At 36.4% G+C, this 12,728-nt stretch overlaps 1 protein-coding gene across 7 annotated transcripts in view; it reads right to left on the minus strand.

Annotated features, from left to right (window-relative positions):
- The window catches only part of LTBP1 (latent transforming growth factor beta binding protein 1), a 199,430-nt gene that overhangs the window by 99,099 nt on the left and 87,603 nt on the right, over positions 1-12,728 (minus strand). For all 7 annotated transcript variants that reach the window (XM_042789538.1, XM_042789534.1, XM_042789539.1 and 4 more), the window contains 2 exons: positions 11,930-12,154; positions 8,202-8,479 (listed from right to left, as the gene is read on the minus strand). In XM_042789538.1, coding sequence (XP_042645472.1) covers positions 8,202-8,479; positions 11,930-12,154 — 503 coding nt within the window. The remainder of the gene's footprint in view (positions 1-8,201; positions 8,480-11,929; positions 12,155-12,728) is intronic.

Consider the following 12,728-nt stretch of genomic DNA (forward strand, 5'->3'; position numbering starts at 1 on the left):
GCATGAAGATGATGTTATTCCCCAAGCTTAGGTTTACACTTTTCTATCCATCATCCACACACATTTTAAACTAATCTAGTCTGTATTCCTGAGGGCTTCTGGAAAAGAGAACAGATTGTCATGAATGATACCTCTGTCACAAGCTTATGATTTGGAGATAATTCTTACTGGTTCAGAAGGCAAAGAAGTTGTGAAGGATTGGTATAAAAGAGCTCAACTGTGTTGAAAGAAGCTCAGCAGTAGCAACAGTATGAGGCACACATGGTACTGCTATAAAACAAAGTTCTTCCTGGGTAAAGCACTCACAGACACTGAAAGTATTGTTTCGAATCCACATATTTTTCCCCATGCGTGCCTGGGCTTCTATGCCAATATTTTATATAACTGAAGGAAGTACTGAATATTCCCACTGGTAGATTGAAATTCTGGCTGACCCTGTGCTGGTGCACAAAGGCCACCCCAAGCCACATCACCTCTTTGTTCCTCTGTCCAGACTCCAGCATCTGCCCCATCTCCACAGACTTGGAGCACTAACAGTACTTGAGTTGTGCACTGCCATCAGGTTTTCATGTGTTTTCCAATGCCAGGGAAAAGGAAGGATTATATCCTCGAAATCCCTCTGCTAAGGCAGTAGAAGGAATGTATTCATCTCCCTGTAAAGTGTAGTAGAAAGCCTGGTCTGGCAATTAGTCTCAGGGCAACCGCAGAGGATTCTGGCTGAGGGACCACGTTTCCTGGGACTCCCACTCCTGCGTGACCCATCTACAAATCCCTGTCATGAGCTGTTAGTTAAGACCACAATACAGGCATAAATAAAGGAGTGTCACATGATTAACTATGATTGAAATTGATAGGTGCTTTGCCTGAGTTAATAGCTAATGACTCTGGGATTCAGCTCAAAAGACTCTATTTCACATACCACAATAGCAGAAGTGAATGGATACACTGTTTAACTTTCTGTAAACTATTCAACAGACACAGACCTTGGATTGTTGCTTCTCTTTTTTTTTTTTTTTTTTTTTCCTATAGGCGCGACAGAATAAGAAACCTCAAACTTAATAAACTGTATTACCAAAACAATTAACAAACACACTTAATTAGCTTTCTGACCAGTTGAATGACAGGTTGTTACAAATGAAGAGTATTATCCCATGTAGCACTGGCTCACTAAGAGGCATTGTCTCATAAGCAGAGGAGAGAAACTTAAATACTTCCAGACTTTCTAAAAGAACTGGTAAAGAATTTGTTTTGGCTTAGGCAGAACATTCTTCATAGGCAAGTAAAAATTATCCAGCTTTCTTCTATTTGAGTAATTAAAACAATGTTTGGTGTTTTTGGTATCTGATACATCTTTAATCTTCTGATATTTCAGGGGATTGATCTTGCAAAGAATCTATTGCGAGTGAAGCATTAACCCTGGAAATGAATCCACACTGATTTCTGACAGTCTATTTGTTTAAAACTTCAGAAGCCAAACCATGAGCTTCAAGGAATTCCAGACAGTTATTTTATTTTATGAGATGGTATTTTTAAGACTATTCTAAAGAAAAAACATTTTAAAAGTGCTCTAAGAGAAAAAGTACCAGTATGAAGCACAAAATTTTACTTGTATCATTTTTCTTGCCTAAAGAATAGAAATAGGGAAGTTCATTTCATACAGCTGTCAAAAAAAAAAACCCAAAAAAACAAAAACCAAACATACCTGAAATTTACCTCCATAGGAAATGTTTTGTTAAATCTGAAGTTCAACAGGGATATTTATACAGTTGAATGAGTAACTTCAACTGGCATATTACTACTGTCATCGCCTCCAGACTACGTATACTGCAATCCTATTGCATCCAGTAGTATTGATACATTAGGTTATACATTAAGAGCTATCAACATGTTCTGCTGCTCTGATTTCTAACTCAAAACCTTTGGTGCTTTTGTTTAATATTTCCCATCATGAAAATCTCACCAGTGATCTAAGCCCAGTTCCTAAAAACTTTCTGTATATTCTCAAAGTTAAGTACCTGATCAGTGTATGCCCTCGCCTAAATCAAGTTCAGTAAAAGCTTAATGATTTGCAGGCAGAATCTTTATCATGATATGATGTTGACAATCTCTAACCTTTTCCAGCTGCCACCTATCACTTGCCTTATTTTGTATTCTAACAAGTCTGACAGCAGAGAGATGGGTGTTGCTCAGACCAAAAGTTTCCTGTAAAAGACATTACTGAAACATAGTGTTAAATAAACTATTCCTATAGAAAATTATCTCACTCAACATGCTGATCAACCAACATCGGTTTGTTAAGACATACTCGCTTTTTTACCAAAACTAAGCAGCATTTGAAGCACATTTGAATCCACATGTAAGTATTTTGATCACTGAAAAATGGACAGTGCTTATAATTTTCAATGAAGTCTTTACTAGTGTTCACCATTAATGTTATTTAGCTTAATTTATTTAAAAACAATCAAAATATGCTTCTATTGTCTGTTATAGGTGGTATATTTTGTTTTCCTTTAATATGATTTTCCAAAGTATTGTAATAATACACTCAGTTTCCCTTCACAATAGCAGAACAACTCTAATTCAGGCATCCTTCTCAACAGAGCTGTAACAAGTATGGAAGTTTTCTGCAACATCTTTCAAAATACTTTGCAAGGGAAGCACAAAGGGTCATCCATCAAACAACTGACAAGTGAGGAGTGGAACATATCCCCTGGAGACTGCAACCTGGAACTGACCTGAATTCAAAACACCCCAAGAAAAAAGAGGGAATCAGGAGACAGTATTTTTAAAATTCTTTCAGTGATCACTTTAGAGAGCAGTACAGCTCCTCTCAGCAATTACACCAGCACAGCTGAGGAGGAATGAACCAGCATAGGCAGACATGACTTCTTAGCCAGCTTCTCTTCTGGACGTTTTGGCATATGTTGCCTCCAGCCAGGTAAGCAACTTCAATATCAGTATCTCTTTAGAATAACAACTTTTTTATTTTGTTTTTAAATTACAGGTGAGGAGATCACCAGAAGTCTCCTTCAGTAAAACCAATACTCAAAAGTATCTGCTGAAGAGAACAGCATTACTTGTGAATCTAGTCAGAAAGAGCCTGCTTTAAAGAAATCTGGAAATACCAGCTTCTCCAATTTCTTTCTGCTTTGCAAAAAATGCCTCCTTCTTTACAGTTAAGCAAAAAAAGAGAGCAAATAAATTTTGAGAAAAAAGGCTTTTTTAGCCAAAATACTGAAATGCAGTAACCATAGGAAAACACATGAATATACTTAGTAGACACTTCAAAGTGATCTTAAGCGGAGGAAAAGAAGTCATGCTTAGTTATCTTTATAAGAATTTTGACAGACAGTAGGCATCTGCATTCTTTCCTCGATTTAAATGCAAAGTAATCATATGCAAAATTAACAGGACTCGAGATTACCAACACAATCTTTACTAGGTGCACCAATGACACTGTAGACGTATTTTGGGAAATAGCAAGATATTATGTGTCATAATAAAGGCATTGTTATTAGAATTAAAATGAAAAGCAGCTGAAGAGGATAAATTAAAGAAGAGAAACATAATCTTCCTTTTTAAATAGGACTTAGAGCATCAGTGGTCTAAGATGACCAACTCGTTGGATTTCAGAAACACAGGACCACATGGCTGTAAAGGACCTTGCAGGAACCACATCCAGTCTCCAGTTTTTGAAGGCACCGTAACATACAGTGCTCTCCAGAAATTTACTGTTCTCCATCTTAAGTGGGATTTTTTCTCCTGCTGCTTTCATTGTATGTTTCCCAATTTCAAGTCTCTATTTTCTCAACATATTTTTCTATATAACAAGGTGCGAGTTTAGGGAAAGGGTTTTTCTCCCTTATTTTCATGACAACAGTAAGTTTCTGGCCTGTAGCTTAACTGTTAGTTTATGATATACCCTGCAAAAATCTTTTTGGTACTGGGAAAGCATTTGATGAACCACAACTTTTGTATGCAACATATCATAGTAAGCTATCATGTAACATGGTAAGCTATCCTGGAGCAATCATCGTTAACATGTCCCAGAGGAGAAATAATTGCTAAGCGTTCCACTCAGAGAAAGGAGAGGCAGCCAGGAAAAGTGAACTGACCTGAGTAGAGAAGAGAACCATCCAGAATACTATTTGCTTCCTTACATTACTTTTTAAAAATTGAAATATTAATACTACTTTTGTAGTTGCTCTTTCTACTTTATTTCCCAATGCTGAGGACACTTCAGAACACAGTCACAACTAAGCAATGCATACATACATGTGCATATGTATTTATGAAAACATATATCTTTATGTATCTATTCAAATTAAACTAGGAAATTTCATTCCTCTAGACCCTCTCTCTCCCCTCCTGTCCTTCTAAGCTTGTACGCTGACATCTTCTCACACATCCTTCACAACCCTTTACTCATGGTCGCTGTCTTTGGTTATAGTCACTTACATTACTGCAGACAACTGAGTGAATAGGTCTACAAAGATTTCTACGTTGTTAATTAAGAGTGTTTTGAGACCAGAGAATACAGCCAGATTCTTCAACTGTCAGTACCATAATGTCCTCCAAGCTTCAGTTAGGGTGGCTCCAGTTGCTGACATTAACAGTATAAGCTCTGTTTGAAATATACTGCAGAAAATACGCCCTGGCTGTCTTGGGATTTGAGTATAGCAACTATCCTATTGTTTTTGCAGGACTACTGTTTTTGAATGAGATACATTAAGGGAATTTAACCAAGGTGGGGTGGGGAAGAATGTGTTGGGAGATAAAACATATTCCACAGAAGGTTGTGAAAAACCAAAAGCATTAAAATTACAGGACCTGTAATTGAAGACCTGAAGCTGAAATTCAAGGAAGAAGAAGGAGAGAGCAAGAGATGAAGAGAAACATAGAATGGTAGAGGTTACACACACACAAAACCACAGCAGAAATTCTGATACTGTTTTTTTCCTGTGCTTTTAGCCTGGACCAGAAGTAAGTTAAGCAAAGTCTTTATTAACTTGGTTGATTTGCCTACAAGAGGCCACACACATCTCCTTCCAACAATCTGCTCTACAGACAGTAAAGTCACCTCTGATCCCAGGATATTTAATAAAATATTTCTAAAGCCAAATATACAATCCACCCTGCAGAAAAATGTATAAACACTGATGATTGTTGAAAAAAGTATGGATATTAAAATTAACCAGAAAGGACTTGTAACACATTGCTACTAATAGGGAAAGCTCCAATTAGCATCTCATCCGAACAAATAAAGAGAACCCTCCTATTTAGCAGAGCAAACATCAAAGAAACAGAAAACCAAATTCTTTAGAATAGATATGTTTAAGAGTTATTAAAAAAAAAAAATGTATTTCCCAATTCAAGATATATTTAACATACAAATACGTAATATGTGTTGCCTGACTGCAGGAAAAACATATTAACACTTCAGGTTCAAATTTGAGAGATGAATGAATATCTTAAATCTGTATTTATGGCAAGGTCTTAAATGAATGCTCTACAAAATGCCACACTACAATTCCAATTCTAAATTGAACCATTAAATTAAATAACAAAAGGCCTCTGAAATCCTTACCATGCTCTTCTCCAAGACTGACACTGAAAGGGATCAATTACATTTGTAAAAATGAGAACATGCACTATTCTAAATAGGAGGCACTATTCTTTCTTGAGAGCACTGCAAAGATTTTCCCGGGGAATAATGAAAAAAGCATTATAAAAATTGGAGACTGAGCATTTAGTAGGAATCCAAGTCAGGCATGGGGGCAAGTGTATTTTTCCTTTTCTCCCCCTTTAAAAGGAGCATGTTACTGTCTTCCAGTGACTGATGAGTGAGTGTTAGTTTTAAAACCATTGTAATGTGAAGGGCATACATAGGACACAAAGTTTTGGATATGTCATTCAAAATACCTCACTGGCAGAAAGAACCGACAGGAAATTGTATCAAGCATAAGATGTAAGAGATAAAGATGCAGAACCCACTACCAAGTCTAAGATTGAGGAAGGAATTTTGATATCCCCTATATATGAATGCAAATAGAAATAAAAATAAATAATTAACAAATATTAATTATCATAATTATTATCAGAAATTTATGACTGCACATTTATAATGCCATGTTTGTTAGAACCTTCATTCTTTGGAAATACAGAGAAATAGTTGTTTGACAAAGGCCCTGATTAATTTTATCATGTAAAATCCATGAACTTTCACACGAACAAGTGCTTCAACACTTCTCAAAGGACAAATTAAAGATTTTGCTGTTCCTGAAACAGACAAGTACAAATAGCTCATAAGCATAAATTAATACTGTGGATCCAAATCAAGCATTCAACAACTAGTGAATGCTAGTCTTTAATGTTCCATATGTTAACTTAACTCTGGTCTTCTAGAAACATTTTTGGGGCATGATGACATTTAAATTTACTTCTTCCATTGAATTAATTATTTTTTAAACATCCTCACTATGGCCTAGCATAAGCAGGTTTTGGGACCTTTACTTCCACAGCAATGACTTCTAAAACTAGAGTTAATTATGTAACTAGTAGGAATGTTACAATGCTCTGCAGAAGCCAGTCACTGAAAGGAAAAGAGAAAAATATTTTACAGGAAAACAGTCGGTTCTTTGGAGCTGGTAGATGGTGACTGAGACTAAGGAAATCTGATTTCAGTCTGAGGTTACAGAAAGTAACCGCTGTCACTACTTTGGGACCTGCCACCTATGTTACCCACACCCTGCTTCTGCTTCTGGCTGTTTCCTAACACTGATCACCTGCAAAGCTTCTTGCCCCTCTGTAAGCAAGGTCTCGTCCCTCTTTTTTTTTTTTTTTTTTCCTTTTTTCTTTCTTTCTTTTTCCCCTGACAGGTATGTGTGCACTGCTTGGGAACCATGAGAAAATTTCCTTCCTATCAGCTCTAACGCTTGGCATCACAGCATTTGCTGACAGCTAGAAGAAACACTTGGAAAGGACATTTTGCTCCAGTCCTGCATTTCGGAGATGACAGGTGCTGTTCCTTTAAGGGGAAGGCAGAACATGCTCTGTGCAGGTGAAATCTTTGGAGACTTTTGCTGCCAACATCTAACAAATATTTGTGGAATATACTTGAAATAGTTATTTTTAGATGCTTGAAAACTGGCTAACTTTGGGTGTGTGTTACTGGAAAGACCAAAAGCAGAGTGACCTTTGTGATATATTTAAGTTTTTACTTCCACACATACAGACAATCCAAATCTTCAATGAAATAGTCGTAAATATTTTTTTAACCTGAGTAAAAAAACATATTAATTCTCAAACATCATCCCCCAAAACGAGTGATTTTTCTAAACCTCCCACAAAATTTTAGCCTGAGGCATGTATTCATCTTCAAAAAAAAAAAAAAAAAAAAGATCTGAAAAGTTAAATTTTGGCAAGGTGATAAGCAATAAATAACAGGGTCTCACTAACTTTTTACAATCTCTTCACATATGCTTTTTTTCTCTCTGTATATTTACATATATATATGCAAATACGTAAAAATGATAACAGTGCTGCTTATTAAAGTGCTTTCAAGAGCTGAAAGAAGAAATGCAATTTTGAATAGTCATATATAAAAACAGATGTGAACATATTATTTTTAACTGAACTAAGATTTTAATGCTCCAGCAAACACTCAATTTTCTTTCATGAATTTTCTACCCCATTCAACGGTCACATTTCAACAGACCCAAAACATTAGCCTGCAATACTGTAAAACATATGAAGTTTCTTAATAGCAATTTCAATGAAAACTGCAGCTCCTTGAAAAACACTGGCTGTTGAGATACATGTGCAAAAAGACTCTTTAAACCAAAGGACAGTAGAAGCTGTGGAAGATAGTGTAGTCTTAAGTGTTCAGTCAGACAAGAGCTATGATTTAGCAAGTCATGTTTATTTGGAGAAATAGCTTATAAAAGGAGAAGTTATGGCTAGAATAACTGAAATCAGAATGTCAAGGATCCAAGTTCACAGTAAATAAAGACATCAGCTTGAAGGGGAAGATGGTTCAGAAAAATGTTCTTTTGTAAAAATTTCACATTCTCAAAGTAATTTTCTTTTGGAAAAGAACACCAAATGTGTCCTTTCCTAGATATTGGTGAAATTTTTTTTCATTCTTTTATAATATTGTTTTAAAGCTGCCTGTCTCAAAAGCCTTAGCAAACATTTCTTACCTGTGTCCCAATAGTCTCCTGGAAGCAGCGCCCAAGCTGAGTTTTAACTGAAACAGGAAACATATGAGGAATGGGTTGTTGATTTGTGTAAGTAGTATGTCCTTTCTGGGTCTTCTGATACGGAAGACCTTGATAAGAGACCTGTGGATGGGCTGGCTGAGGTACTTTCGCTTTTTGTCCTGTTGATGTGCTGTCAATTCTTGACACTTGATGGATCTGAACTGAGGCTTCGGGGGGATGTTTCACATGGATATTCACTATGTTAGGAGGGAACTTCACTAAAATAATTGAAGGAAAAACACATAAGAAAAATTGGTAGTAAAATATGTCAAAAAAGATAACTTAGGCACCTCTAAGACATTTCTTTTTTTACATCAGAATTTTTACAGAGTGCCTTAAAGTGACTGAAATATAAATGAAGCCCAACGCTGGAGGCTAGAGGGGAGGCTGAAAGAACACACAGTTTCATTAGCAAAGCAAGAAAATGAAAACTCTTCACACAGGAAAAAATGACATTATAGGATTGCAAAGACTGTTACATAAACATGGATGTCCAAATTGGCTGGTGTGACATTAATATTTGTGGTCATACTGTGTAATAAGAATCCCATTCAAAGTTCCAGAATTCAAATTCTACTGGGTTATTTTTGGATATATAGTAAGCTTTATTTTCTTTTTCAGATCCATCATCTTTCTCTGGAACACAGAAAAAGCTTCAGATTTCATCCCTTCACCTTTATATACCTGCCAAGTCCCAAGTTTGCCCCTGCAAGAGTTGCCAGCATCTCAACCATCTAAAATCACCACTCCCTTCACTGAACTTTGAATTTGGGGTTTGGCAGATAAAGAGGGAGGAAATGTTTCTCAGATACTTCCGTTTTTAAATACAGTTGTAGTTTTAAGTCTGGGTATATAGACTGAGACCCTCCAGTCAATGTAATGTGCGTAGACTGTTTATGACCCTCAAGCCTCTTTTCCTTGAAACACAAAATGCCCTTTAAACACGTAACTCTAATTATTGGGGTGGGGAGATGGGCGGGGAGGAGCAGAGCGGGGTGCGTCAATCAGGGAGGAGAGGTGTGTAAAAAGTTTTGTAGTTTGCAAGTTACATAACAAAGTTAGCATCTATTGTGTCTGGCCAGGTCTCTCCTGTCAGCAAGTACTGCACTGATCACTCAAGGCCAGCCAATCCATTAGAGGTAACACCCCTTCCAAACATCAAGAACCAACAAATATAATTTGACATACTTTGTCTATAGCACATGCTGAATTGCTGAGTCTTCTGAATTGTCTCCTTGCTTCCAGGAGGCCAGACTGTTCTTTGAAATTCAATTGGGCATTTTCAGTTCTTATTTACAAATTTCAACCTCACAGCTCCACTTCCCAGGAAGTGTATTTAATTTATTTTAGCTGCTTTAAAAGTATGTTATATTGTAGAAATTGTTTCCAGTTTTTCACATTATTTTCTCTAGGCACATTTTCATTATTAACTGGTCTCACATAGGAATTCCTTAAAAGAAACAGTTTTTACTTTGCCCTCCATTGTTTAATTTATTAAAATCTTCAACATATTGCAGACAGTAACATCAGGAATAAGGTAGTAGAAAATCAGCAAATTATAGTGTCAGGGCCTTACTGGCTCTTTAGATCTTTACTGTAGCAGAAAACAACACTCAAGCAAAATTTAAGCTACATGAGTTCTGTTACAGGTAAACTCACAAGGAAAAGATTCAGTGTTACAGGGAGAAGCAGTATAGCCCTTCTTAGGGTATTAGACTGGTTTTGCAGAGCAATACGAGACCGCATAGTTTGGCTGTGAAAAGAACAAAACTCACCCCAACTTACTATCACACATTTTTATGTGTGAAGGGATTCCTTCAACTAGTTTCTCCAGCTGATAATTCTAAAAAATATATTAAACCTCAAAAGAAATCACTGAATTGCTCTGCTTTAATCTATCAATCCACCTAGAGATCCTCTGATACTGAAAACATAAAACTTAGGCTGGTTCCTCCCATGTAGTATTATTACCACAATCCTTTCCAGGTCTTGGATCACTGCCTAGATGTGCTGATTAATTTTTATTTCTGCCAGTTTTCCTTGAAAGAAATGAAACATTCCTCTCCCAACAATCCAACATCCTCATTTGGGCATGGAAAGAGAAGAAAAGGCATTGTGACTGCTGATGGTTCTGATGAGGACTTGAGGATCAGGAAAAAAAAAATATTCAAGAGGTCAAACTCTCTAGGAAATCTAATGTGTGTTTTAAGATGGCAACTCTAAATCTGAAAAGCAACTATGTCTTAAAAATTTTTTTTATGGTCCACCATATTGTCTAAAATAATTTGACCTGAAATTAAATAACCACAGAAGCAAATTACTGCTCTGCTAAATGCTTAGGTAATTATATTAATCCTCCTCTCTCTTTTTTTTTAAGAATCAGAAAAGGTCTGGGGAGCTTTTAGGGACTAATACTTCAACATGTCAGTGGCAACTATTTCCCAGTGGACTATGTAGCAGTCCCTAGAGAACAAATCCATTGAAAAGACAGAGCAGATACTTAAAAGTGTTTATAAAATATTGTGTTTCCAGAAGGATATTGTCAACACTTCCTTCACAGCTATGTCCCTTTCTGAAAACAGAATTATTACATTAGATTATATTTATCACAAACAGAGAAATAGTCTGGCCTCTTTTAGCAAAGTTATTCAGGAACTAGTTGTCAACAACTGAGCCTCCTCACATCTTTGCCGCGTATATTTTATTTTTATTCAGAGGTAGCAATCTTGAAGAAGTAATTGTAAAATTACCCTTGACAAGAAAAATTAATCTGGCAATGCAAACAAACAAACAAACTTCACATTAATTCATATGTTGTGAAATTGAAATGCAGAGGTGCCTCCATACGGACAGGATATCACCCAGATAAAATGCTACCTAGAGTCATAGGACACACAAGAAAAAAATTCAACATTTCAAGGTCATCAGAACTTGTCACCTTACAAAAAAGTATTAGGGCAAATGGAAACCTGGGGCTGACAGAATTTTCTTTGACTGGGCAAAATTTGATTAGCATCACATCTTTTTTTGTTTCTAATCCTCTGCCTTCTTCACAGCATTAGCAGTAGCAAATCCTTACTGTTTTTTTATATGATAGTTATATGACCTGGAAAGAATGTTCTATTTCACTGAATCATATCATGGCTTATCTACATTAAAAAGTTCAACACAAAATTAACTTATAGGACTCTACCAAAATATATAAAAATTATAAATATGGATTATATTTTTAGTTTTACATGAGATTTAAATTCTGTTATATTGAAAAGCATTATCTCTTCCCTCTACTAGTAACCACAGAATAACCTGCAACTTTCTATCTAAGTATACTGCAATTTAGGCACTCTGCTCAGCCACAATCATTCTCTTTTCAAAGAGGTCTACATTCCTGGAAGAAGCCCCCTGCATTATTTTTTGACTCCAATCTGCATTAAATTCCACCATAACATGAAGCAAATTTTCTTCTAACTCTTCAATAGCATTGTTATTTCTTATCATTTCAGTCATTGAGAAAAATACTTTCTAGTCATTCTGGTGAGCTCAAAATTCAAGTTGTGGTGTCAAGATTCAAACTATGTAGACAGATCGCTGTTGTTACTGGTTGGATACCCAAAATTAGTTAATACAATCAACTCCAAAGGAAAAGAATCTCTCAAGAAAATAGTTACCTTTTACACCTTGCTGTCCAGACATTGTCAGTGGTAAAGTATGAGTAGAGTGGATAATTTGTGATCCTACAGCCTTGTTCACCTGTTGTGTGTGATGGTACAGTTTTGGAGTATTGGCACTCTGCACAGGGATCTGACAAAGTTTACCAGTATAATTAGGAGGACACTGGCATTTATCTCTAGAACTGCACTGGCCTCCATTCATGCATGGAAGGTGGCAAATAACTGAAATGAAAACAGAAAGAAAAATTTTGTTAATGACTTCAGCTTTAGTATCATCTGACCACATTTCACACAGAAGTTGAGGAGGAAAGGAATAGGGCTGGGGCCCTTTTTTCTTCTGACATCTGAGGGATGACTACCTATCTGACATGCGCTTTTAATTGCCTTGTGGTAGAACCACTTCCCTTCCCCTCTTTGTGACCTCTGCCTGGTTTGCACCTTCTTTCCATGACAAACCCTCCTTTTGACCTCTGCCTGGTTTGCATCTTCTCTCCATGACAAACAGAGCAAGCACATTCTCCCCTTAGAAAGCCCAGCTATTTTATTTCATTATGTTATTAATCAAGATAGTAAATTAATACGGTGTCTGGCTGCACCTCTTATTCATACTTTGGTACAGGTATTCTTATTTAGTCAGCCTCCCATTTCTGAAAATCCTGGACCACCTACACTTCCCTGGAAGACTGGGGAAAAGCTCACCAGAGAGCAGACAGTATGGGGAATAAATTTTACATTTTCACTGTGAACCTTAGTTATTCTCTGGAAAATCATGTCTTACTGAGTATCTAGCTTTCTG

This window comes from Tyto alba, unplaced genomic scaffold (genome assembly GCF_018691265.1).
Source record: "Tyto alba isolate M040663 unplaced genomic scaffold, T.alba_DEE_v4.0 Super-Scaffold_16, whole genome shotgun sequence".
NCBI classification, from domain to species: Eukaryota; Metazoa; Chordata; class Aves; order Strigiformes; family Tytonidae; genus Tyto; species Tyto alba.